This window comes from Barbatula barbatula (assembly GCF_947034865.1).
Source record: "Barbatula barbatula genome assembly, chromosome: 2".
NCBI classification, from domain to species: domain Eukaryota; kingdom Metazoa; phylum Chordata; class Actinopteri; order Cypriniformes; family Nemacheilidae; genus Barbatula; species Barbatula barbatula.
Genome location: NC_136767.1, coordinates 3,657,540 through 3,682,691, shown reverse-complemented (window position 1 = coordinate 3,682,691; position 25,152 = coordinate 3,657,540). Strand labels below are relative to the sequence as shown.

At 38.4% G+C, this 25,152-nt stretch overlaps 6 protein-coding genes across 14 annotated transcripts; 5 read left to right on the top strand and 1 right to left on the bottom strand.

The window, feature by feature from the left end:
* The first annotated feature begins 9 nt into the window (after nucleotides 1-9).
* On the top strand, nucleotides 10-3,795 carry mia (MIA SH3 domain containing). Its single transcript, XM_079447992.1, has 5 exons — nucleotides 10-54; nucleotides 1,583-1,812; nucleotides 2,129-2,262; nucleotides 2,369-2,479; nucleotides 2,592-3,795. The coding sequence occupies exons 2-5, from the start codon at nucleotides 1,683-1,685 to the stop codon at nucleotides 2,613-2,615; spliced, it is 399 nt and encodes a 132-aa protein (XP_079304118.1). The 5' UTR covers nucleotides 10-54; nucleotides 1,583-1,682; the 3' UTR covers nucleotides 2,616-3,795.
* Nucleotides 1,873-7,828, bottom strand: cryabb (crystallin, alpha B, b). Of its 6 annotated transcripts, none has more exons than XM_079447949.1 (5): nucleotides 7,036-7,828; nucleotides 6,178-6,300; nucleotides 5,878-5,985; nucleotides 5,316-5,474; nucleotides 1,873-3,807 (listed from the first exon to the last, which is right to left on the bottom strand). In XM_079447949.1, the coding sequence occupies exons 1-4, from the start codon at nucleotides 7,216-7,218 to the stop codon at nucleotides 5,319-5,321; spliced, it is 570 nt and encodes a 189-aa protein (XP_079304075.1). In that variant the 5' UTR covers nucleotides 7,219-7,828; the 3' UTR covers nucleotides 1,873-3,807; nucleotides 5,316-5,318. The 6 variants fall into 6 exon arrangements, 5 of the variants coding, with proteins under 5 accessions (XP_079304075.1, XP_079304074.1, XP_079304076.1 ...); XR_013786179.1 differs by having other exon boundaries at nucleotides 2,545-3,807; nucleotides 5,789-5,985; XM_079447948.1 differs by lacking the exon at nucleotides 1,873-3,807 and having other exon boundaries at nucleotides 4,521-5,474.
* Nucleotides 3,550-4,265, top strand: cfap68 (cilia and flagella associated protein 68; the record flags this gene model as incomplete). The annotated part of the gene is made up of 3 exons (XM_079450313.1): nucleotides 3,550-3,795; nucleotides 3,959-4,028; nucleotides 4,102-4,265. The coding sequence occupies 3 exons, from the start codon at nucleotides 3,550-3,552 to the stop codon at nucleotides 4,263-4,265; spliced, it is 480 nt and encodes a 159-aa protein (XP_079306439.1).
* A 599-nt stretch (nucleotides 7,829-8,427) lies between the features above and the next one.
* On the top strand, nucleotides 8,428-11,110 carry hspb2 (heat shock protein, alpha-crystallin-related, b2). Of its 2 annotated transcripts, XM_079447928.1 has the most exons (3): nucleotides 8,428-8,546; nucleotides 9,678-9,801; nucleotides 10,574-11,096. In XM_079447928.1, exons 1-3 carry the CDS (start codon nucleotides 8,544-8,546, stop codon nucleotides 10,987-10,989), a joined length of 543 nt encoding a protein of 180 aa, XP_079304054.1. In that variant the 5' UTR covers nucleotides 8,428-8,543; the 3' UTR covers nucleotides 10,990-11,096. The 2 variants fall into 2 exon arrangements, with proteins under 2 accessions (XP_079304054.1, XP_079304055.1); XM_079447929.1 differs by lacking the exon at nucleotides 8,428-8,546 and having other exon boundaries at nucleotides 9,619-9,801; nucleotides 10,574-11,110.
* Nucleotides 11,111-14,775: 3,665 nt separating this feature from the next.
* On the top strand, nucleotides 14,776-16,541 carry LOC306891111 (uncharacterized protein). The gene is made up of 4 exons (XM_079451134.1): nucleotides 14,776-14,903; nucleotides 15,571-15,623; nucleotides 15,739-15,764; nucleotides 15,990-16,541. The coding sequence occupies exons 1-4, from the start codon at nucleotides 14,872-14,874 to the stop codon at nucleotides 16,284-16,286; spliced, it is 408 nt and encodes a 135-aa protein (XP_079307260.1). The 5' UTR covers nucleotides 14,776-14,871; the 3' UTR covers nucleotides 16,287-16,541.
* An 888-nt stretch (nucleotides 16,542-17,429) lies between these two features.
* On the top strand, nucleotides 17,430-24,012 carry LOC306906969 (uncharacterized protein). 3 transcript variants are annotated; one of them, XM_079478745.1, is made up of 9 exons: nucleotides 17,430-17,798; nucleotides 18,432-18,614; nucleotides 19,126-19,425; nucleotides 19,786-21,430; nucleotides 21,552-21,632; nucleotides 21,955-22,159; nucleotides 22,630-22,760; nucleotides 22,907-22,978; nucleotides 23,061-24,012. In XM_079478745.1, exons 2-9 carry the CDS (start codon nucleotides 18,440-18,442, stop codon nucleotides 23,326-23,328), a joined length of 2,877 nt encoding a protein of 958 aa, XP_079334871.1. In that variant the 5' UTR covers nucleotides 17,430-17,798; nucleotides 18,432-18,439; the 3' UTR covers nucleotides 23,329-24,012. The 3 variants fall into 3 exon arrangements, with proteins under 3 accessions (XP_079334871.1, XP_079334870.1, XP_079334872.1); XM_079478744.1 differs by having other exon boundaries at nucleotides 23,058-24,012; XM_079478746.1 differs by having other exon boundaries at nucleotides 17,508-17,798; nucleotides 18,432-18,581; nucleotides 23,058-24,012.
* Nucleotides 24,013-25,152: the final 1,140 nt, after the last annotated feature.

Below are 25,152 nucleotides of genomic sequence, written 5' to 3'. Positions count from 1 at the left end.
ACACCCGGCAGGTGATATCACGCATTACGTCGAGATGACCGATTTGGAACCGCGGTATGTGTATTCTTTGCTTGATTTCATACTCACAGAATTGAATGAACAGAAAATTCACATAACACAAAATGAAGTAACCGGGAGCCTATATTTATAACACATTTATAAAAAACAAGCAGCATGTCTAAATAAATACTAAATTAAACTTCTCAACGTAGGCCTATACTTAATCTTAATATTTTTATAACTGCACCTGCTGTTTTACATCCTAATGTACTATATGTAGCCTACTTTTATCTCTTTGCTCTTTTTGTGTTAAAGGGACACTTCATCCAAAAATGAACATTCTGTCATCATTTACTGACCTTCGAGTTGTTCCAAATCTGTAAATATATCAGATGAACACAGAAAGGTTTTTGAAAGAACGCTTTTAACCAGACAGACTTTGCCTCCCGTTGACTCCCATAGTAGGGGATTACTTGATCATTATTTGTTCTGTTGGACACACGACATTTTGAACTGCAAACTGTTCTGGGGCACTTTTGGTAGTCAATGGGGGTTGTAAGCATTCTTCCAAATATCTTTCTAACAAAGATTATTTCTGCATATGAATAAACAATAAGCCTAGATAGATTGTGCTTCCTGCAAAAGATCCTAAAATGAATGGATTTTTCACAATTTCAGTCATTATAATCATATTTAGAGATACCGTCTGCAAAGATCATTTTATATACTAGTTTCAACATGATTTTTCAGTTTTCATAAAACGTAAAATTGGAAAGTCAAATGTTGTTCACATGGTCAGACGTACTGTTGACTCAATAAATAAATGAACCCATTCAGAGGATGTTAGGTAACCTGGTAATTGGTTCCTCTCTGTGGTTGAAGTCACCAACAACACTCACAGAGACCGGCTTGGTATAAACTTTTAAGAAACCACTTTTAAGAAAGAAAGAAAGAAAGTATGCAACTAGGCCATAATAAGTCATATTTTGTTTAAGTCAAAATATTAGAGAGAGAGAGATCATAAGAAATCTGTCAAACCAAGGGGAGTTTGCTGATTTTTTTCCCATTTTCAACTATGAAAGGACAGCTTGTTCAACTAATGGCAACAGCCTTGGTCTCTGTAGGTGCTTTAGGACCTGTGGACCGGATCTCTCACCATAGTAACATAAATTGAGTCTGTATGAGGTGAAACAGGAATAGTATAACCTTGTAAAACCCAACATTTGACAATCAAGTATTTCCTGTTTTCTAAACTTTAATAAAATATCAACTTTTTTTGTGTATACCCTGAATGAAGCTTTTGCAAAAGGCCCCAGATTTTATACTTCTTTGGAAAAGAAGTTTTGAATAAAAAAAAAATCTGTTTACCTTAATGTTTGCTTTAGTTATTGCTGGCAAAACCAGATTCAAACGTTATGTAATAATATATTAATATAATATTGTTATATATTACTCTATATTATTTAGTTTGATTATTGTTGCCAATCCTAGTGATTCACGCATCAGACATATATATCTTTTTTCTTTGCAACTTTGCATTTTAATTGCAAATGCATTGACAATTTTGTCCATTTTGTTGCAGAATATATACTATCTGAAAGGGGAGGAACCTTACTTAAACTTGGCTCCTCCCAAATGAACCGTATTCCGCTATTCGAACAAGCGAAGACCCAGCCACACAAATGGAGGGACACTGTGCTTACTGGACTCTTCTCCTAGTACTGTGCTGCCTACTGCCACCGGCAACTCAGGCTGGCAGACAGATGCCAAAGCTCTCCGACAAGAAGCTATGTGCTGATTCAGAATGTAGCCGTGAGTACTGCAAACATATTTAACATTCATGTTTCAATGAGAGGGAATTTCAAATTTGTACAACTTAGAAGAAAGTTTTTATTTTAGATATACATCTTACCTGCTCACTATTTTGTTTAAAGTTTAAATCACTGTTTTGTAGAGTTTTTCAATACAGCCTCTTCGTTAATATGAGGTCATAACATATTGTAATTGCACGCATAATAACATAAAAGGAAAATACCCTTGGAGTATAGCATGCTAAACAGGCCAGTTGTAAAATTTTTAATGATTTATGCACATTTCCCTTTTAAAATATGTGATTGTGTTCACACAGATCCCATTCTCATTGCTAGAGCCCTACAGGACTATTATCCACAAGACTGTCGCTTCATTCCAATCCACCAAGGCCAGTCTGTCTATGTGTATTCAATGCTGAAAGACCGTGGGAATCTTTTCTGGGCTGGCAGTGTAAGTATTATATTATTTTGTGGTCAAATCCACGCTTTCTTGTCTTGACAAAACAAACAAAAGCAACGTTTCCCCTGAAGTTGCAAGAAGATAACTGTTTTTGAAGGTTCAAGGGTCGTATTATGGAGACCAGGAGGCTCGTCTGGGATATTTCCCGAGCAGTGTTGTTGAAGAAACACATGCGCTAATGCCTGCTGAGGTTGAGGTCAAAACCGATGTGTGTACCATTCTTCTATATGATAAACAAAAATCAAGTTGGTGCATGAATAATTACACAAAAATATCTTATACGGTGATGTTTAATAGCAATTATCCTTTTTTCTTTACAGAAATGGGACTTCTACTGCTACTAAGTTATTCGGCCAGGTTGCAGCTTACAGTCATTATAATTCTTGGCTCCACTCTGAACATAACAGAGTTTTTCTACATGCATTAAATGTAGTAACTAACCTAAGGGTATTAAAGAGAACATTTTGGACTGTGCAGAAGCTCGATAAACTGTAAATGCATGTTGATGCAGTAGTTTGAATAAAAAAATTAGCTGCTGCTATTGGTAGTTTCCTTGTCGATGTGGAATCATTGATACTGACAGGCATGTGATGTTTTGGTAATGTCAAGAACAAGAGAAAATCAATTGTTACTCAAGCAAGGAATGATTGCATCTATTCGTCATTATGGTAACACTTTCGCAGGTATTTGGTTTCTAGCCTAGTTGCGTCATGTGCGTTTCCATGGAGAGCGATAGCAGCTCAACAAGGGTGTATTATATGGCGTGCCTGAAGCAAGGTGAGTGCGTGTGCATTCAGAAAATAACTTCAGTCTTCTAAATCGAATAAAGCATCTGTTTGGTTGTTTGATTAACTCAGATTTGTATCTGTAAACAAGTCTAATGCCTTAATCTACTGTAAGCGAGACCAATGGTAAAACTTGCTGTACCGGTTCATTTTAGATAACAATCACATCTTCTATGATTGCCATTAGCATCTAAATGATCTTCCAGTGAAATCCAATAAGTTTATATAATAAGATTATATAAATAAACCTATACATTTTCACATTATAACTTAGTTAAGCATTTAATCAACTTACATATCCTTCACAAACACGATTGCAGACATTTGATGGAATTTCTGCAGCACACAAACACAACAAAAACAGCAATTGCTTTACAAATTTAGCCTTTTACAAATTAAAAGTCTTCACCAAAATCCTAATCCGACAGAATGCTCAAGTATTTTATTCTGTATTATTTTTATAGCTCGAAATAAGTGGCTTTGTTCTTTGATGATGTCAAACAAAAGCAATGCATTTTCTCGGATACAAAGCTCCCCTCCGTTTCATCACACGCTTCGAGCATCTGGGCAAAGTGAGGTCTGGTATGATTTCACAGATGAGGAGAAATTTCGCCGGTATGGGTGGCGTTGTTCAACCAACGAAGACTTGTACTCAAATGCCACCCTCATTGGCAACTGGAACGAAGAGAGGTTTGACACCCGCCATAATGTGGCGTTACGACGCCCGCTACCGCATCAGGTTAGATCTGTTCTGTAAAATACAGTGGCCCTAAATTATTTGTCAACCCGACATTTTTGGAAAACATTTGACAATAATTGTTATCTAATGCAGTTACTTTAAAACATTCATATGTGTACTTTTGTATCATTTGTACTCAACAATCTAACTTTTTTCTCTACAGTTCTCTCACTATTCTGAGACCACATATTCTTCCAGCTATAACAAAGATGATCCCCGGCCAATTTACATAAGTACGTTTTCATGAACAATTTGTTTGCCATAAATACTTGTAACCTGCTTAAAGAAACATTTTTATTTTATCAGCACCGAAAAAGTTGTCCAGAAGCTTCCCTAGCCACCAGCCGGAACTTGACCCTCCACACATGAAATGTGTTCCAAATTCCGCTTATAAACTGGATTTTAAAGACCCTCCCCAAAATGTAGAGACCTCAGTACTGAGGAAATCTGGTTTCACATTCTCACATTAAAAAATGAAAAGGCAGTTTCAATGTTTCATTTTCAGCTGCAAGCATCTCCATGCGCCTTCATGTACTTCTTTAATAAAATTAAAAAAAGTTGCCTATATATTTTTGTTTAAAATCTAAATGATATACTCTCCTCTGCATTCCCTTTTCTTGTTTCAGTTTCAATACTTGATAGCAAACCCACCATTTAATAGTGTGAACAGATACTATCCTAGTATTTAACTTGTATTAAAATAAACCTTTTTGGCACACAGCATCCGCATTGTTGAAAACATTGTTTTTATTTGATTTTGAGAAAATAGCCTGGTCACACTGGCTTTGAGTGGGTACAGAATTTATTATTACTTTCATAACATCAGGTTAACTGCATGCTTGAATCTGAAGAATGAAGTTGAAAGTAAAACGTGTTTAAAAATGCTGGAAAGCTTCTTCCCACTATTTCCTGGTTGTTAAAATGCTGCAGTTGCCACAGACCTTGAGTTATCATTGATAAAAATATGAGAAAATAAAACTATTTTTCGCAAGTGTTTATCAGAACCCTTTTGGATTTGTTTGCTCATCACAAAATGACTGATACAGTTTGGTATTAGCAGCTTTACTGTTTGAAAAGTGAGCCATTGCTGAAAAAACGAAATAGTCTCACTGATTGTAAACAATGCTAGTTTTTGGAGCTTATTCATAAAAGCACACGGACAAACATACAGAAAAGGTTTCGTCTCAGCTGAAATTATGCTGGAAAAAGATCCCGTTCTCAATAATGACATTCAAACGCCCCTTTTACACTTTTAACTCGATGCAATGTTTTTTTACGCTTAAGGTGTAGCCCCGGTGTCAGCCCCCAGATGACCATTCATAACATTAAAAGAAAGCATTCATTTTTCTCTTTGCTACGTCCTCTGGTCCCAAAATCCACCGTTAAATGAAAAACTTGCATATTCTTTACCCCTTCGAACCACATAACACAAGCTATAATAATATTTAATGTAACAAACAGCCAACGTTTTGCTACGGAGCACTTTTTAAGACTTTGATGGTGTGTCGCAAATCACAGACCTTTCAAACTGTCATCGTCTGATTCGGTAAAGTTGTTGCCATTTTGTCTTTGTTCATAACAGATTCCGAGGAAAAATCCTCCCACACTTTGCCATCATCGACATAGACTGGCCGTGGGATATTAAAGCCCCCTTTGTTTGGCGGCAGGGTCACGTCCTTCTGCAGCATAAACAGCAGAGACAATACTTCATTGTGACCGTTTATTTCCAAAAAATGGTTCAGATAACAATCACTTAAGGTTGTCAACTCTGCCACCTCAACTGGTGTACTTAAAAACCACTTCTTCCCTAAACTTCTATATAGCAATGATAACTTAACCAACAGGCTTGTCTGTAACAACTGAGGAAGATGAATTCCCCCGTAGCCTGGTAATACTGAGCAACGGAGGATAGATTAAGCAGAAGTACAGTGGTACAACAAGTGGGAAAGACAAGAAACATAAAGCTGAGACGTTTAAAGTCTGGCAGCTTTACTTCTTCTGAGGCCCAGAATCAGGCTTGTCATCGTGGATGATGGGAATGGTGCGCTCGGGGGCGTCCCATTGCTTGCGTGGTGCCATCACCATCAGAACGCCGTCAGAAGACAAGGAGGAGGTGACAGAGGTAGGATCCACACCAGCAGGAATACGGTATTTTCTTAGAAATTCTCGTGAGACAAAGCCATGATCGTCCTGTGGGAAACACATAGCATGTGAGATCCTGTTGTGGTCACCACATGCTTTATACATCAATCACTCTGCAGACACAAGGCCGGTTTTGTGTACTAGGTTTGTCATCTTAGAGATTCAACAGTTTTCAACAATAAAGACAGAGCACTACTGTACAATTTGGATATACATTGGGTTGCATTACGTCGAACCTACCTGTCGATCCTCATGTTTAGCATGAATTTCAATGTAATCTCCGTTGATTTTCACGGAGAGTTCCTCTGGTGTGAAGTGTTTGACATCCAGATTTAAAGAGAAACGATCCTTTTCCATTTTCATCTGAGAAACATGATTGCATTAAAAGTTAATAGGTTGTGTTTAGTAATTAAATCTTAAACCCCAAAGTTAAGATTCTGTGATCATTTACTCACTCTCGTGTTATTCTTAACCTGTATGACTTCTCTGTACTGAACACAAAAGATGATATTTTGAAGAACGTTGGTAACCAAATAACATTGGACCCCGTTGATTTCCATGGTATGGACACAAAACCAAACTATCTTCTTTTGTGTTCCACAGGTTTTGAATTACATAAAGGAGAATAATGGATGACTGAATATAAATTGTTTGGTGACTTATCGCCTTTACACAAAAACTGGTAAATCTTATTGTTTTTGAGTAATATATAAAATAAAAAACTACAAACCATACCAAATTATTTATTATAATTTTTCTCTTTCTTTTCCGAACGATCTGAGCGATAGGCAGAAATCATCAATCAAAACAATTTCTTCATCAAAGAAATGCTCTGAATGTTTATCCAAAAGAATCGTTGTTTGAAATGAACCAGATAAAGCTGCTGTAGCCATCAGTAAAAAAGACTAAAGCCTGAAAATGAATCTAAAAATTTTAAAGAGATCTATTACTTGTTATGAACTTTATGTCATACAATAACATAATACACATGTTCCACACCTTTTCGAGTAATAGAGTAACACATCTTTTTTTATTATAATGACAGACATTTACAGTCGACCAAAGGATCTACATGTCCATCAGCAGATGACAGCTCACCTCAGAAATGCCACTCTCCATCCAGCTTGGCCAGCGAAAGAAGGAAGGCCGATGAGAGTACAGCGATGGAATCACATCACTCTCAGACATGTGTTCCCCAAAGTGCTGGTCAAAGATCCGGCCTGGGAAGAAGGATGGCCAGAAGGAGCGGCGAAACCAGGGATGCTGGATGGTGATGTCCATTTTGTCTCAGGGCTCTCACAGCACTGCCTCTTCTCCAAAAACCTGTTTTCTCTTCTGTATGTGCACTTAAATACACCAGCAGCCCCTGCCAGTCCAGCCAGCTGTGGATCTTTCTAGAATTATGATGCAAACTGTGTGTGTGCCTCTCTTTCACTTCGTCCCTCCCACTGTCAGCCACTCGCTGCCCTGTGCCCACTTCCAACTATCACTCTCTGTATTTATCTAGGAGCCGATCCGATTGCAATCCTCTCGGATACCAAGGGGATTACAGGGCAAGCCCCAATAGTGCTGATGGTCTGATGTGCTCATAGAACTGGAAACGTTGCTGTCTGGCCCGGTGGATGGGACATGCCAATGTCGAGTAGTCTCTTGGCATTTCGGTACACCCCGCTAGTTCATTTGATGCCAACAAAGATTAGGATGTCCGTGCCCTGATGTGTCGGTGCATATTTAGGTTCCGCTATTTAGGAGAAGCCTGTGAATGCAGCTAAAAAAACTGTGCCGGGCTAAGCACCATACAAAGTCAATCCCCATGAACAGCCATGGGTTTACGCTGGCACACTGATTGGACAGCAGAATTTTGATGGGGTAAGCAGTCCTGGTTCCTGCACTGTCGGAATCCCAACCAAGGGGAAAAAGGGGGACTTTATTTGCATAAATATGATTTTCTTTGTTTTTCAAATATGCAGTAAATACACCGACTTGGTCATGGGTTTTGAGAAGGAATAGTTCTGTCACGATCAGGGAAGGAGAGAACCCAAACGCAGGCAGTATAAACGATTCCATCTCGTAGTGATTTAAGATCGAGCAGCACTTCACGGAAGAGTTAAACTGCATAAAACTAAAGATAATAATACATTGAAAATGACCGAAATTTGTGTGATCGCGATACATCGACCCCAGCCCTACTTATAACCAGTTCTTGGACCCCCTTAATACCATAATAGAAAAAAATACTTTATAATTTCTTTGTTCTGTTCTCTTGTCATTTTTCCTGTGGTAGTCAATGGGGCATTCGTCCAATATCATGTGTTCAACGAAACAACTATATTTATAAAGAACAACTAGAGATTGAGTCATTTTTGTGTGAACTCTTTTTAAAATGAGAACAATTTAAATGATTTGGGTTTTGTTTGTTTTGTGTGTTTGCTTTTGTTTAGCCTATTTGACTTCCCTTCCTTTGTGTATATTTTACTTCACTTCCTTTTTTTTGGAGGAAACACCATTGATAGTTTTAAAATTTGCTAAAACAATGCAATCTGCAACTTTTGTGGTTAAAATCTAACAAAGATTAGGTGTTGAGAAAGTCTGATTACATATTCACAATGGTAAGCTTAGTTATAATAATTTATAATGTGAAATGATGGATCAGGTTTTTTATTTTACCAAAGGGAAAAGTTAAAGATTACATCTTTAATAAGCTATAAACATTTAATGATTAAATCACATTTTTATATTTGAGTTATTAAAGGGCTGTATACACCATTGATAATTGTTATGATTCCTGTGTGTTTTCCCTTGTCTTGTGGACTTTAAACTTGTATTAGTTCCTGTTTCCTGTGTCACGCTGTACTGTGTCTTTTGTAGTTCTTTTGTTCATTGGTTCTTGTTCATTTATTTTCCCAGATGTGTCTTGTTATCTTGAGTTCTCAGTCATTAGTTTTTGTATTTAAACCCCAGTGTGTTCTTTGTGGTATGAGTCGTTGAATATTTGATCATGTTCCTGTATCCCTGTTGTTTATGGATTAAATTACTATCTTTGATAATTTTGACAATTGTTAACTGCATGTGGATCTGCCGCATCGCCTCCCAATTGTTACAGACAGTAATAAACATAACTATAAAATATAAAAATGTCTAAATATAAGTGAATAGCATAGTCCACACCACAATAGTCCCTTATGAATGTGTAAAAATAAAACTATTGGCCTGAGAAAATGTAATGTTGTGGATTCAGACTGAAATTTAGATTGGAATCCATTTGATAAAGTTGAATGGAATAAATGCAGGCAAGGTTTGATTGGTTCAAACAGGCAACCTAAACAAAAACAGTCATGACAACATTGAAGAATGTGTTTTAGATGGGAAACAGAGGCTAAGGAACACGATCTGTATTTTGGTGAGGGCCCCCTCCACTGGCTGGATGAATAATTCCTTAATATTTCAGCAGCAACTCTAAAAGTTCCTAAAGCTTAAAATATTTTGCAATAGTTTAGTTTGAACCAGTCCAGACCACGGTTAGTCTCCTTGGAGCTCATTGGATCCATTTGTGTCCGCATGCATGGGGGCATGTGTGTGCAACACCAGAGAGTTTACTACAAGCTATATCAAGCGCACAGTCTCTCTTTCCCCGACTGCCCCAGTCATCCCCCTCCCTTTATATCCTTGTGCTTCTCCCACACTCTTAAACTTGGTGTATAATTGAAATCAGTCAATACAGACAGCTCTCTGATCTCTAGTTATCTGGGCAACCTGCTACAGCGGTTGATATGGCGGAGCGTACGGTTCCTCATGCTTACCCAATGAGTATGGATTATGAGATGTGTACACCCCCTCGAATCTACGATCAGAACTTCGCAGAGGGTAAGTGATTCTCCTGAGAGTCGCAATTGCCAAAAAGTATTAAATATAGTTAAGTATTAAAGATTATAAATGTGTATACCTTTTGTACATCTGTAATTTGTTTTGACAACAGATCATGGGTTCAATTTCCAGGCAAATCCAGTCTTTGCAAATGGATAGAATAAACTTAAGACAAACAATACGTATACCGTATGTTATTTAGAGAAAATGTCTGCCATAATAAATGTGATGTAAATGCTTTAACATTACATCACATTTCAATATCAAGTAATAGCCAAATGTTGGTATTCTATTTCTGGCCTTGAGTTTAAATCTACATCAAGTGTTGAATGTTTATATTGCTGAACAAACTATGGCAGCATTCACCTATTAATAATATCTCAAGCCCAAGCCATGACTTATATTTAGAATACCTCACGTGACAAAGAGTCCACTGGACAAAAACAAACCGATCACTGATTATGAATTTACCATAGTAATAAAAAATCACAACTGTTTAAAATCCAAGACACCACCCACTGCAATAAAAAATAGAACTGCATAAGGAAGTCACATGTCGGACTAAAATAGAATGCAAAGTGAAACCTGACTCATGATCTCATAAGCCCCAGTATAAACAAACCTGATATGTGTGTTGCCGTTACCTGTGTCTTCCAGAGGTCAGAGTTTTCTTTTTGCTGCAGAATGCTGTTAATGATCTGACCACCCAACCAACAGTATTCAAACTCTGCTTTAGCCAAATATTGACATATTTGTTTATCCTCTCCTTCAGCACTGACTTCCAAGGACCTGTTGGCCCCCGTCCTGTTTCACGGATACTACATCCGTCCCCGCATCAACAAACAGCTTGAGAGAGGTTTCTCCCAGGTAGAAAGTGAAGACGATTGGTATCGAGTACTGCTGGATGTATGCCAGTTCACACCAGATGAGATAAGCGTACGGACTGTAGACAACTTGTTGGAAGTGACCGGACGGCATGCTCAGAAAATGGACGAGCATGGCTTTGTGAGCCGAGAGTTCACTCGTACTTACATCTTGCCAATGGGTGTAGATCCACTGCTGGTGCAGGTGTCTCTCTCTCATGACGGGATACTGTGTATCCAAGCGCCACGGAAAACAGAGGACCTGGAGCCTAAGATCAATAAGCTCAAGATTAAAGTGGACAGGAAGGAAAGCAAGAGTTCCTAAAGTGGACTGAGATACATTTGTTTTTTCACTTATGGTTGGGGTTTATACTTAGTAGCTGTTAAACCGTCAAGTTTGGCTTCCTAACAAGAATAAAACATTTTAAGTGTAAAATTACACCAGGAGGCAAGTTTTGTTTATATATGCTGTTAAGGCACAACATTGGATAGTAAGGTTAATGCTAAACTTTTAGATTCAAGCTTTATTTAAATTCCTTTTGGGTAAATCGGATAAAAGTTTTCTGTTACATATATGTAATTTGTGAATTGGTCAAATTGTAAATTTATTTTATAGCTAGCAACTACTGTATATTTGAAATCTGGATTACTATTATTGCATACAGTTAAAGCGCATGTCATCAATGGTTTCCTGAGAATTCAGAACCAGCACCATTTTTACCTTTTTACATTCACATGCATGCAATTTCCACAGATATTCTAAGTTCAATACAGTATCTATGCTTTGCACATTGGGCAGTTCACATGCATTGCCAATAATAGCAGGACTATATATTAAAGGTCCAATCTGTAATTCTTTAGAGGATCTGTGGAAATGCAATATAATATACATAAATATGTCATCAGAGGTGTAGAAAGACCTTACACAATGAAGCGTTATGTTTTTATTACATTGGAATGAGCTATTTCTATCTACATAGACCGTGGGTCCCCTTACATGGAATTCACCATGTTGTTTCTACAGTAGCCCTAAACAGACAAACTGCTCTACAGAGCGCATTTTGTAAATTTTAGATTAGATTAGATTCAACTTTCTTGTCATTACACACATACAAGTACAGTGTAACGAAATGTAGTTTAGGTCTAACCAGAAGTGCAGTTAGTAAGTGCAGGATATACAGTTAGAATAAATACAGAATACAATATGGGAGAATATAATACAGTGGGCATGGACTATAAAAATATTTTGCAGTAGGAATGTTCTATGAAAATATGACAGTAGGTATATACTATGAACAATATATACAGATGGCTATATACTATGAACATTAATGTACAGGTGGCTATGAACAGATAATAATTTAGACTAAAGTAGTGCAAGTGACTTAGGTATGCATAAATTATTGACATTGGCTATTAAAGTTGCAGTGCAATAGGTGAGTTAATGCAGTAGTTGAAGTTAATGCAGTTATTAAAGTTACGGTGCAGTATACGATTTAATGCAGTTAATAGTTTGCAGTCCAGAAGATGAGTTAATGCAGTTTATAGGTTACAGAGCAGTAGATTAGTTAATGCAGTTGTTGAAGTTACAGTGCAATAGATGAGTAGATGCAGTTAATAGAATTACAGTGCAGTAGATGGGTTAGTGCAGTTATGGAAGTGGTCCATTAGTGCAAATGAGCGTTCAGTTAAATATTCCTGTTGTGCAAGTGAGCAGTATAGAGTGCAAATGATGCTGTGTGTGTGTAAACAGTCCAGTAGAGCAGATAACATGAAGTACTGGTGTGTACAGTTCAGTCATGCATGCAGCCCTGTAGTGCAATGTAAACAATGTTATAGCAGCATTGGAGTTAAAGGTAAGAGAGGTAGTGGAATCAGTGGGGGGCAGAGTTCAATAATGAAACAGCTCTGGGAAAAAAGCTGTTTCTTAGTCTGCTGGTTCTTGTCCGGAGGCACCGGAAGCGCCTACCGGAAGGCAGGAGAGTAAACAGTCTATGAGCAGGGTGAGAGGAGTCCTTGAGAATGCTGCGAGCTCGACGCAAACAGCGTTTCTTCTGGATGCCCTCAATGGCAGAAAGTGTAGTCCCTGTGATGCGCTGGGCTGTTTTCACCACCCACTGCAGTGCCTTGCGCTCAGCAACAGAACAGTTCCCGTACCAGACTGTGACACAGTTGGTCAGGATGCTCTCTATCGTGCAGCGATAGAAGTTCACCAGGATAGTTGAAGACAGTTGGTTCTTCTTCAGTGTCCTCAGAAAGAAGAGACGCTGGTGAGCCTTCTTGACCAGGCATGAGGTGTTGGTGGTGAGTCCCCAGGAACTTAAAACTGGAAACACGTTCAACAGCCATCCCATTAATGTGGATGGGGTCGTGTGTGCCTCCTTTCGCCTTCCTAAAGTCCACGATGATCTCCTTTGTCTTGGAGGTGTAAGGAGCAGGTTGTTGTCGGTGCACCATGTGGCCAGGTGCCGGACCTCCTCCCTGTATGCAGTCTCATCGTTGTTGCTGATGAGACCAATCACTGTTGTATCGTCTGCAAACTTGATGAAGGAGTTAGATCCGTTCACAGGCCTGCAGTCGAGTGTGCAAAGGGAGTAGAGAAAGGGGCTCAGTACGCAGCCCTGTGGTACACCAGTGTTGAGGGTGGTGGTGGTGGAGCAGATGGGGCCTAACCTAACAAGCTGAGGCCTGTTCGTCAGGAAGTCCATAATCCAGTTGCAGGTAGGGTTGTTGATGCCTAGGTTTCCAAGTTTGACGATTAGCTTGGAAGGGATGACGGTATTGAAAGCGGAACTGAAGTGTACGAACAGCATACGTGCATAAGTGTCCTTATTGTCCAGATGTGTGAGCACGGAGTGCAGCGCCATGGACACTGCATCATCTGTGCTCCTATTGTTGCGATAGGCAAATTGGTATGGGTCCAGTGTGGGTGGTAGAGAGTCCTTTAGGTGTGCCAGGACCAGCCGCTCAAAGCACTTCATGACAATGGGTGTGAGTGCTACAGGGCGGTAGTCGTTCAGGCACGTCGGGTTAGAATTTTTCGGAATGGGCACAATGGAGGTGGATTTAAAACATGCTGGAACCACTGCTTGGGCGAGGGACAGGTTGAAGATGTCCGTGAACACCCCAGCGAGCTGCTCTGAACATACGCGACCAGGGATGCCATCTGGGCCAACAGCCTTGCGCACGTTGATCCGACTTAGTGCATTGTGAACATCAGTGGCGTTAAGTGTGAAGATTGGGTGGTCAGCAGAGGGTGTGAGCTTGGTAGCTGTTTCCTTGTTGTCTCTCTCAAAGCGAGCATAAAAGTCATTAAGCTCGTTCAGGAAGACGGCATCTGTGGCTATGGGGGTGGAGTGGTTGGGGCTTGTAATCACTGATGGCCTGGATGCCCTGCCACATGCGTCGAGGGTCAGAATTGGAAAAATGCTGCTCTAGCTTCAGCTTGTAGCAGTGCTTGGCCTTTTTGATGCCCCTCTTCAGATTTGCCCTAGAAGTACTATAGGCCTGTGCATCATCCGATCGGAAGGCAGTGTTACGTGCTTTCAACAGGAGGCGCACTTCCTTGTTCATCCATGGCTTCTGATTAGGGTACGTGGTGATCTGCTTCTGGGTTGTGACACTATCAATGGTGGAATTTATGTAGTCCAATACAGAGGAGGTGTAACTGTCAATGTCCGTATGAGAGCCACTGGTGGCCTGAGAAGCAAACAGACTCCAGTCTGTTATCCAAATACGTTATCTCCTTTTGCAAAGAAGCAAAAACACGCCGACATTTTAGTTCTGTGTCAGCCACTGTAGTGCTTTGAAAGGGGGTAGGGGTTGTGTGAGCCATTGATGATGACAAAACGTGTTTAAAACTGCTAACCATATATTGTGTGTCAACTTTAACCCTTAAGTTGTTCTCTTTGTAGACACAGACAACTGGAAACCGTAATACTACCTAACTGCTTTCAGTTTGGTCATGAATGAATGACAAACAGACTACAAAGACTACGCTAACATTACCAAAACAAAAGATATACAGAAGTTAAACATTCACAAATGCAAGGGCAGGCTCAAGGGTAGGTGTGTTATTGAGTGAGGTACAAAGGTAGCTTTCTTTGAGAGGAACACCTGCAGGACTCCAGTCACACAGAAACAAGGAAATGGAATATGGGCAAGTGTTCAACGGCAGGCTAACTGGGGATTAAGAACAACGATTGCCATGGGGAACAGTGTCACTAAAACAATAGACAAGTGAGTATCCTCTCCTTTGTATCATATCATTTGTTTCATCATACTGAAGAGATGTAAGAAATACTAGGACTACACAGTGTTTACCCTTTTGAAATGTTAAAGTAAGTGGGTGCTTTCATGGGCAGAGAATTATGTTAACCAGGATTGTTAAATAAAAGTCCATCATTAACATTCAGCCTTTTAAATGATTATGTCATATTTTTAAGACACATTAATCCCCAATGTCGTTTCATTTTTATATCCTTTTTTGATGAGATTTAAAGGGATAGTTCACCTAAAAATGAAGATTATTTGCTAATCTCTCGTCATTGCAAACCTGTATGACTTTCTTTCTTCTGCAAAAAACACAAAATAAGATTTATTGAAAGTTTTGGTATCCAAACAATGACAGTACCCATTCACTTCTATTCACAAGTCAAGTGGGAACCAATATTCTTCAAATTCTTTTTTTTTGTATTTGGAAGAAGAAGTCACGCGGTTTTAAAATGACAAGACAGAATTTTATTTTGCTGTGAACTATCCCTCTATGAGTAAAATAGCCTAACAAACTAAATAGATGTGAACATATCCAGGTAAAAAGAAGAAAGTTACAAAAATTATTAATGATCAACCGTGTAATTTGGGGAAATTCACTCCAGAACAAATTAGTTCTCTTTTGTTTTAATAGGTGGGGATTAAATCCAAGAAAATTTTCATTGAATCGGACAAAGGAAAGAAAAGGTAACAAAACAAAGACTAAAATTTTTTGATAATGTTTCATTATCAATGCGGTGTTTGGTTATTTTAATATTTTGTTGAATCATTTAACAATGTTTAACTAACATTTTCACTGTAGGTCCACCTATGGTTCCCCCTCACCAGGTCTGTTGGTTTACCTGATTTTGTATTAATGATTGTCTTCCTGTAACATAACATAGAGCATTGCGTTAGCAACACAAAGGCATGTGTTTGATTCCAGGGAAACACATACTCATAAAACAAATTAAAGCTTGAATACACTGTATTTCCCTTCGAATAAAAGTGTCTGCCAAATGCATAAATGTCAATCAGATCCATGAAAATGACACTAAATGTTTTTTCATACAGGCTCCTGTATACTACCCTCATTTATATGACCCTGTGACAGCCGAACCACAGTACGCTCAGGTCAATAAAAGACGAAGGGAGGATGCTGACGATTTACACTACGCAGACGTTCAAGTCCTACAATCCAAAAGTTCAACCAGCAGAAGAAAACAGACAATGATCAATCACAGTACCACCGAGTATGCAACTATAGACTTTAAAACACCTGCGAACACAAACACACCAGCTGAACCAGCAGATCTGTTCATCCCACCTGGGGAACTAAAGAGACCAAATATGAGGGCCTCTCGCAAATAGAATGACAAGTCAACATGACCAGTTAACTGTTTAAAAGTAGTGTTTAACATGCAAAATTGTGTCAGTTGGCATGTTTTAACTTTATGTATTTATTCTGAAAAAAATTACGATCTGTCGCCATGTGTTCTCGAGCAAGGCAGTGCAATGGAGTTTGTATTCTGTAAGTAACTTTGATTTAAAAATGAACAGTTATTTGGAAAGCAAATGAGATTTACATTTACAAGCAAGTGCAATAAAGAGATTTTTTGTTTTTTATTTGGAAATATTTATGTATTATGTAATAGTTTGTTTCGATTAAGAATTATCCACTTAGACAGGACTTGAAAACTGCAAATGTGGAAAACGTTCTGTCCACCCAAACGTAAAAAGTAGCCAACAGGTAATTTTACACTATTCTGTTTATTTGCACATCTTAGCATCTAAATTCCCTATAATTGAACAAAAAGATTTCTGTCTAATCATACAAATAATATTAATACATTTTATTTAATGGCGCCTTTCGGGACACCTGACAACAGAAACACAAGGAATAAAACACCAATACGCAATAAAATAAAAGCACAAAGGATTACAATGAATAAGCAGATTTAAAGAGGTACGAGTTTTGATTTAAAACTGTTGACAGAGTCCTGCTGACGGATATGAAAGGGTAATGAGTTCCAAAGTTTGGGGGCAGTGTGACTAAAGGCCCTGACCCCATTGTGACCATTTTAACAGAAGGAATGGACAGGAGACCGGAAGAGGATGAACTTTGTTTTTTTTTACATACGATTAAAACCAATTTTTTTTCAATTTCACCAAGCCATCAGTGTACATATTTGTAATAAAGTAGGCTTTAAATGAAACACATCAAATGAATTACAGCCTGCACGCATTTGCAGTTGCCATTTTCGTCCTGTAGATGTCAGCATTCATTTAGAGGTTTGTTGGAAACGCTATCATTTCTCTATTTTAATCAATCACGTCGAACATCAATCTATGTGATGGTTTCACGTAACCTATGTGAATACCGAAATATTGCAAAATAAACGTATTTATTAAATGAGAATTTTTGACGATTTAGAAACGTCGAGGTCTTCATTCAGAATATTATTCTGACTCACAATTGAACCTACATAGTTTCCCTATTGAATAGTTTACGGTGAGTGATGTCGTGCAGTAGCCAATGGCAGCACACTGCGCAGCGGAGCACAAACCGGAAGTCGCGCTACATGTGCGGTTGTCGTCACTTCCCGTGAAACGCAAATATTCCGGTGATTTGTTATCGTTGTGTTTTAAATGTGCGACATCTATATTTAAGCGGATCCGGCTTCGTTTATGTACATATAAGCACTAATAATCTGCCCATGAGTCCGGAGGCTCGCGAGAAATCACTTTTACTGGCTTAAAGGAATCACATCTGACCTGTAAATCACTAGGATGCGTCCTCAAGTGTTAGTGCTGTGAAACACGCTCTTAACGACTGACATCTTTTATCGGAGACCGACAGCCGTGCAAGAAAAAGCAACCAAGGTGCAGCATTTATAAACATTTTGAAATGCTTTTGACCATTTGCATTCGTTTAGAGGGCCTTCAAGAGCACGCATGATGTCCAGCCTGTGTTCAACTTAATGCCATTTTAAAATTAGACAGATGTATATATTCAAAGTGTTATCGGAGGGGTGTAAATATATTCAGAATGTATTTCTGTGACTGTTGCTTACAGAAAAAGTGTTTGCCTACTTTTTAGCAGAGATTTGTTATTAAGGAAAATGATATAAGCCAAATTATGTTGTGTACATTAGCGTATATTATAGGCGAAATATTTGTGTTTATTCATGTCTAACAAATAGATCGAAGACTCGCCTCATAATGAGATTAGTTGTGTCCAATTTTGCACATCTGGCTGCTTCTGTTAACGTTGCAATGAAAAGAACGCATAAAACAAGAAGAAGTGACGTTAAGGAATTAAATAGTAAATACTTATCATTCAATACCATGATTATTACTGTTACACCTTATTAGAATACTATATGTATATATCATATTGCAATGAAAGGTACGCCTAAAAGAAATGCTGTAAAAGCCAGGATGGACAAAGAATGAATGCTTATTTTAAGAGGTTTCTGTTAACTGTTATCCATGCCTTTTCTTTTGTTTCATCAGTCCCTTAAATGATGCTGTCCAATCCTCCGGCTGAACAAAAAGGGACAGAGCAGGTGCCCGCCTCTGCTGCTGGTCCATGCCAACGTTCTGCTCAGTCCTCATTTTATCATGAGCAGCTGATCATGGGATGCAGGGATGAGATTGAATCTGGTGAGAGAGAGCTGTCCACAAACTTTGAGAAAGGTATAGAGGAAATTAATTCAATGTCTGAGGACCTTTGAGATAGATGTTCAGACATTTTTGAGTATTAGAAGGGAAATACTTTTATAAATGTTATTTATCATTGTTGAGTTATTGTGAATTATGAATATATTATGTTATGAATAGTCTTTAATGCTGATATGGTGTTATAAATAAATAAACAAATATGTTTTGTTTATGCATTATTGAAAGTATGCATTATTGATTCTGTTTTTTTATAGCCTGACCTGTAAAATGTTTAATGTTCCATTTTTACTGCAAAGAAATTAGATATAAGTGAATATTTATATCTGTTATAATAGCAGAGGCAATGCGTTACTGTAATTTTCTGTTTTATTTTAATTTCACAGACTAACACAATAGATAAAACATGTGTCTATAATATATCTCAAATAAGTTTAGTAAAAGTCATTGTATATATTTTTCAGTATGTTAACAATCATTGCTTTTTAGAGCAAACATCTCTGTGTTGTGTTCTTAACTCGCTTTGCAGAGAGCAAGTACAGAGACCCAAAAACGTGGACATCTGGCACCTTCAATTCTGCTCCTCCAGGTGGCCCATCAGGAGAGCAACTTCTCGAAAAACTTCTTGTTTCTCATCAGACCGAGATGAAACGTCTGCTGACAGATACCCTCGGCTCTCTCACTCAGCGTCTAGAGGCAGTGGAGAAGAAGATGGATCAGCTGTGTTCACAAAGCAGTGCACATACCCGCAGTTTGGCTCAGCTTCACAGTAAAGTTGGCCAGCAGGGCAGGGACTTGTCTTTTGGTGTTTCACCTGCGTGTAGTCTTGGTGAATGTTTAAATTAGTAAACCACGTTAAAACCCAGTGGTTCTCAAAGTGCACTACTTTGTGTCCCCCCCAAAAAAGACTTATGTTTTTGGTTTAATCAAAATTCTAAGTTTAAGATCATATTCAATTCTTTTGGTTGGTGGTCTTATTTTTCTGATGTTTGATTGCAGAAAATGTATGAGAATTGTTTATATTTTATAAAATACCACATAACCTGAGACCCCTGGATCAATCTTGGGCCCCCCATGAGCCACGGCCCCCAGTTTGAGAACCACTGTTATAACCTATTGAAACATCAATACTTCTTAATTTTCTATGTCAGTTCATAATTGTTATTATGTATTTGTTATGTGCTTGCAGGAGAGGACCCAAAAGTGCCGAAAGACAACAAAGGAATCATCTCAAATATCTCTTCCTCGAGGCCTCATTCTTTTCTCAGTACACTGTCCCCGGAAGTAAAAAAGAACCCTGTCTGTTCATGGCTAACTCCTTCCCAGAACACACAAAGTCCTGTCTTTAAGCCGGAGGAAAAAAGTAGTCAAAACCTGCACTGGAATTGCAGTGGCTCCTCATTTGAAAGGCTAAAACCTTGCTCTTCAGGGCAAATTGAGAACTGTTCGCAGGGTGTCTACTCACCTGTGTCCGACTTTGATGACCTGGAGATGGAACTGGTAGCTCAGAAGGACAGAGTCGCATTAAGTTTATTGGTTGATTCTGTGATAAGTAGCCAAGATAAAAATGACAACCAGGAAGTACAGTCCTTGGATAATGTGGAGAATGAAAAATCCTGTCAGGAAGATATCAAGAATAGTCATTGTTTACATGAACTGGAACACACCCAGGTGCCTTCCTTTAGCACTCAATTTCTCAGATCTTCAGCTCCTTATGGACTAAAGTCAGATTCAAATAAAGATCATCTTTATTCATTTTCAAAAGTAACAAAATCTGAGAAAGCGAGTAAAGTCAATAGTGAAGATAGCCAATCGTTTAGGGAAATATCCTTTTCTTTCTCAGCTAAGATGCTTGGAACGCAGCCCTACCCTTCAACAGAAGGAAGCGGGGAGAAAGACAGAATGAAATTGACCTTAAACAACGAGAAGCCATTCTCAACAAGGGATTTCACTACCTCATTGAGTAAAAGTACAACCGTCCCTGAGAGCATCAGTACTTCAAGATATGAAAGAGAGTCGGCAGAGAGCACAAAGGTAGATAGTACGAGACAAAGTCAGCAGTTTGGAGAGGGTAAAGGCATCGATCAGTTTTCATACCCATTAAAACACCCTTTTCAGGGGTCATCAGTCTTGCCAGATCCGACATCGGTGGATTCACCTTCGACAACACGTACACACTGTAATTTCCATCTCTTTGGGCCAAGAAATGGCTCCTCTATACCATTCAATGTAGAACTCAAGTCTAACCACGATACAGACAAACTGTTGAATCAGCTGTCTGACACGGCTCATCGGTTAGTGTCCAGTGGTTCTTCCAGAAATCACTTGTCAATGCAAAACAAATGGACTGGTTACATCAGAAATGTAGCGAAGGTCAAACACTACAGCGGGAAGAATCATCACCTTCCTGGATTTTCATCTTATAAAGTGGGTGAAACCCTTTCTCTGGATAAAGAAACATCAAGTCATATAGTCCCCGTCTCTCATCGGTTGACTGGCACTCTGCCTTGTTCTTCTCATGCGTTACCTTTGCTGGATAAAGAGTCTGTGTGTTGCCCTAGCTTATCTCAACTTTTTCGGCCCACCACTCCGCCTACGTCTGCTCTAAGCAAAGGGAGTTTCTCTGGGGCTGGTGTTAGTACCTTCTTAGCTTTATCTTCTCCAACGTCCTTCAGATTGTGGTTTCGGCACAGGCGGCTCAACTTTTCCCTCATGCAGTTGTCATGTCCAGGCGTCCATACGGTTGTCAGTCGGATTTTGGGCCGGTGCAAGTGCCATCCATTTCCGCCTCTGGTTGACCACACAGCTCCACCAGGACTTGACAACGATCACCAGTAAGTTAAAACTGCATGCTAAATAAGTTTTTGATTTTATAAAATCAGAACTGAAAATGCTTTATTGCCTGCATGCTTCTTGCAATTCAATCTGTGTTGATTTACATATTTTTATTGATAGCTATGCACAACGATCCGGTCAAGAAGCTACAAGGAGCAGGAAAAGAGCTTCAGCCCGGTGGGCATACCCCCCTGCGGCAAAGTAATCTAATGCATACCTTTATGACCCCTTGCTATATAGATCACATGTCTATGGTTTCCATGTGTGGGTTTTATATTTTTCTTGCTATTTCATCTGGTGCTGTTAGTTACATGAAATGCTTAGTTACAAAAAAATTAAATGGGTTTGTGTAGTAAATATACACAGATCAATGCACATAGTTCAGAGACGTTATTCTAATCTGCCTGTATTAAAATCTTCATTTGTGCGCATTTCTGACCAGACAATTTTATCATATAATTGAATATGAAGTATATCAACTGGAATTTCCTCAAATATGTGATTATTCTTTTAATGCATATAGGAAAGTCATATCTTTTTCATCAAAGTGTCACTTGTCAACAAGCCACCTCACACCAGAAATAAGTGTGGATGACCCCTCCCGAAACAGCACTGGTACCAAGCTGGAGGGATCCCCGGCTGAACCGCTGACCAGTTTTGCTATTGCTAGCGCAAATGTCAAATATCCAGGTCTGCATAGTCAAGGGAAATCTAGAGCAGGGAACCAGGTATATTAAGAGCTTTTTAAAGTTTAGAATGGGAATTTCTTTTGAAAATTTACTCACTCTCACGTTGTTCCAAATCTGTAAAAACTATTTTGTTCCGATGAACACAGTGAACGATATTTCTAAGAAAATATTTGGAAGAACAGTTCTTGGCAATCACTGACTACCAAAGTTGGAAAGATTGCATACATTTCTTTGTTCTGTTGAACACAAAATTAGATTTTTTTTTGAAGAATGTAGGAAAGGAACAGGTCTGATAAACTTTTGACTACCATTGTCTTTTATTTCTACTATGGTAGTCAATGGTGGCCAAGAACTGTTTGGTGAAGAGCATTCTTCCAAATATCTTTCTCTGTGTTCATCTGAACAAAGAAATGTATGCAGATGTGAAACAACTCGAGGCTGAGTAAAGGAGACAACATTTATTTTTGGGAAAACCGTCCTTTCAAGGATGAATTCAATCTCTCTTGTAGATGGATCTCTGTGAGGCTAATGTTGAATTAGCCGGACGGCGCTCCAAAAAGGTCTCCCAGATTCGAATACGCAAGACGGTTCCCAAACCAGATACCAACCTTACTCCCATGGGACTCCCCAAACCAAAGAGGTAGGCATTTTCCCCAAATTTGGGCGAGTGCTGGACATTTATCATGTAGCACATTGACTGCATGCATGTAAAAAAAAGGTTCTTTTAACATTTCCAGTATCTAGTTTATAAAATGTTCTCATCTTGATGGCTTTGTATCCAACAAGGTTAAAGAAAAAGGAATTCAGCTTAGAAGAAATTTACACCAACAAAAATTACAAGTCTCCAACCCCTAACAGGTTTGTGCTTGCCTTGCAGCATATTTAGTTTATTTTAATGTTCTTATCTGGAAATTGATAACTAAGCTCTTGCACGCAGAAGCCTGGAGACGATATTTGAGGAGCCCAAAGAAAAGAATGGTTCTCTGGTGTGCATCGGTCATCAGAAGCGAAAACGAGTTCTCGATTTTCCAGATTTTACGCTGCCACGGAAACGCAAGGCTAAAACAAACCTAGGAACCCTTCGTGTTAAGGGGCCACGGGGACGAGCTCGCAGGGGTAAACACGATGAAGCCGACCTTGACATAATGCTGATTGAGAGGCTTACAGAACTGGAAGACTACTTTACTCGCCAAGGACTTGAGGTTTAGTCACAGCTTTTAATGCATTTACACCACACTATTGTGAAGTCATAGACGGTTACAGTTTTGGTTTGAGCGTGTGGAACATCATATTGCTTAACCATGCAACAAATTTTCACACATTATCGTTCACTTTAAAACATTTAGCAATAGAGGTTATTTTATCCTGTTGCATTTACTCTTAAGACTTTATATTTGTGAAGTATGCTGACCCAAATATATTTGAGCATTTAGGGGTGTGAATAATACAAGCACATTTTAGTGATTTTAACTTTTACCTGAGCACTTTGTTTCCTTACAATGTGATTGTTGCAGTCTAGGATTTTTGTATTCATTACACAGTGCTTACCAACATGTTTCTAACAGTTGTAACACAGATTTAGAGCACTGCCATCTGATGTTTAGATTTATGGATCTTATATATAATAATCAAGCGATCCTTATTAATCCTCAGAATGGCCCCTTCGACAATCATTTTTTTTTGCGTTAAATCTGGATTAGCACGTATCACATAAACCTTTTCGTCTGTGAATGCTACAAATAATGTAAAGTTTTTATTTTCGAAGGTACAGTGCAGTATTTTGTATTTGTGAATTTTAAAATTCTTAATATATTTCACCCTACAAATGTAACATTTGTGTGTAATTTGTTGGCTTTAAAGGGCTGCTATAAAAAGAAACAATTGAAATAGTCTTTCTCTTGGTCTTTCAGTTTTTTTTTCTTTTATTTAGTAGACCATTAAATTGAACTTGTTCATTAATTGCTTTTTTATTCACATAATTTCATTGGAATTACTTGGAATATTAAATTCATCACATCAAAAGTATTTTAGACTTTCTGAATTGTTAAGAACGGGAAAAAAACCACTTAGTTGGGAGAATGCTTTCGTTTATCATAACTTTTGATGGCCAAATATAATTCTCCACGTTTTAATAAGTAATAACTGTTTGCAGTGTATATGTGTGCTTTCTTGCGGTTTAAATATTTGGCTGACATAAGTGAAGCACCATCTCTTTTAGGCAGCTAATGTGATGAACAGATTTTTGTAGTTTTATCATTCCACTGTACTGTATACTACCCACGCCTATTGTTTTTCCTATCATTTGAGGAAGAAACGACATTTTTATGTGGTGTGAAGTGACACATTTGCAGTGAAGTTTTGATTTTTTTATTTAAGGAAAGCTTTAAACATCAATCGTTGAACCTACATAGCCTTTTGAGTCAGCTATCCGCACTTGATCCATAGAGTCTGTGCCTTTACCTGAAGAGTCTCTATGTGCTATAAGAATAAAATGACTGTGTAACAACCTGTGGACATTTATCGACTGTTTTAATGGAACACACAGAACTCAAAAGGGTGTTGAAGGTTTACACAGGTATGCAGTGGAACTGGCTGTTTTTATGATGGACATATTTTCATTTGTATTGCTATTTTATTTCCCCGTCACACCTACACAGTGTTAGTAGATGAAGCTCGAGTCCACCAACAGACCAACACTACGTATTGCTTGAGTGCTGTCAATAAATGTGATTTTATATATTTTATGAATAAAGAACGTTTGTATTCACTATTTTATGTCATTCTTGCCTAATTTACCCTGATGAGATTGTGATTAGGAGTATGATAGATTGCTACTAATGTGCTTTCATATAAAACTCTCTCTCTCTTTCTAACAAAAAAGAGTTATAGTAGCTTTATATTAGTTAAACGTGGTAAAACATAAACCGTTTTTTAGTTTAGGCTAAAATATTTCACACTTTCATTTATTTACACTGCAGAAATGCGAACTCTCTCGCTGTGAATAGGTATTACTCCACTCCACCAGACGGCGC

What these genes read in the sequence shown, in the direction of transcription:
- mia (XM_079447992.1), top strand. Translation starts at nt 1,683, where the DNA reads ATGGAGGGACACTGTGCTTACTGGACTCTTCTCCTAGTACTGTGCTGC. An exon ending in ATCTTTTCTGGGCTGGCAGT is followed by an intron (nt 2,263 to 2,368) that starts GTAAGTATTATA and finishes CTGTTTTTGAAG; the next exon opens with GTTCAAGGGTCGTATTATGG. An exon ending in AGGTTGAGGTCAAAACCGAT is followed by an intron (nt 2,480 to 2,591) that starts GTGTGTACCATT and finishes TTTTCTTTACAG; the next exon opens with AAATGGGACTTCTACTGCTA.
- cryabb (XM_079447946.1), bottom strand. Translation starts at nt 7,218, where the DNA reads ATGGACATCACCATCCAGCATCCCTGGTTTCGCCGCTCCTTCTGGCCA. An exon ending in TGGAGAGTGGCATTTCTGAG is followed by an intron (nt 6,525 to 7,035) that starts GTGAGCTGTCAT and finishes GGAACACAAAAG; the next exon opens with AAGATAGTTTGGTTTTGTGT. An exon ending in AGGTTAAGAATAACACGAGA is followed by an intron (nt 6,301 to 6,392) that starts GTGAGTAAATGA and finishes CATGTTTCTCAG; the next exon opens with ATGAAAATGGAAAAGGATCG.
- hspb2 (XM_079447928.1), top strand. An exon ending in CGATCAGAACTTCGCAGAGG is followed by an intron (nt 9,802 to 10,573) that starts GTAAGTGATTCT and finishes CCTCTCCTTCAG; the next exon opens with CACTGACTTCCAAGGACCTG.
- LOC306891111 (XM_079451134.1), top strand. Translation starts at nt 14,872, where the DNA reads ATGGGGAACAGTGTCACTAAAACAATAGACAA. An exon ending in GTCACTAAAACAATAGACAA is followed by an intron (nt 14,904 to 15,570) that starts GTGAGTATCCTC and finishes TTGTTTTAATAG; the next exon opens with GTGGGGATTAAATCCAAGAA. An exon ending in TCGGACAAAGGAAAGAAAAG is followed by an intron (nt 15,624 to 15,738) that starts GTAACAAAACAA and finishes TTTTCACTGTAG; the next exon opens with GTCCACCTATGGTTCCCCCT.
- LOC306906969 (XM_079478744.1), top strand. Translation starts at nt 18,440, where the DNA reads ATGATGCTGTCCAATCCTCCGGCTGAACAAAAAGGGACAGAGCAGGTG. An exon ending in TTCACCTGCGTGTAGTCTTG is followed by an intron (nt 19,426 to 19,785) that starts GTGAATGTTTAA and finishes ATGTGCTTGCAG; the next exon opens with GAGAGGACCCAAAAGTGCCG. An exon ending in GGACTTGACAACGATCACCA is followed by an intron (nt 21,431 to 21,551) that starts GTAAGTTAAAAC and finishes TTTTATTGATAG; the next exon opens with CTATGCACAACGATCCGGTC.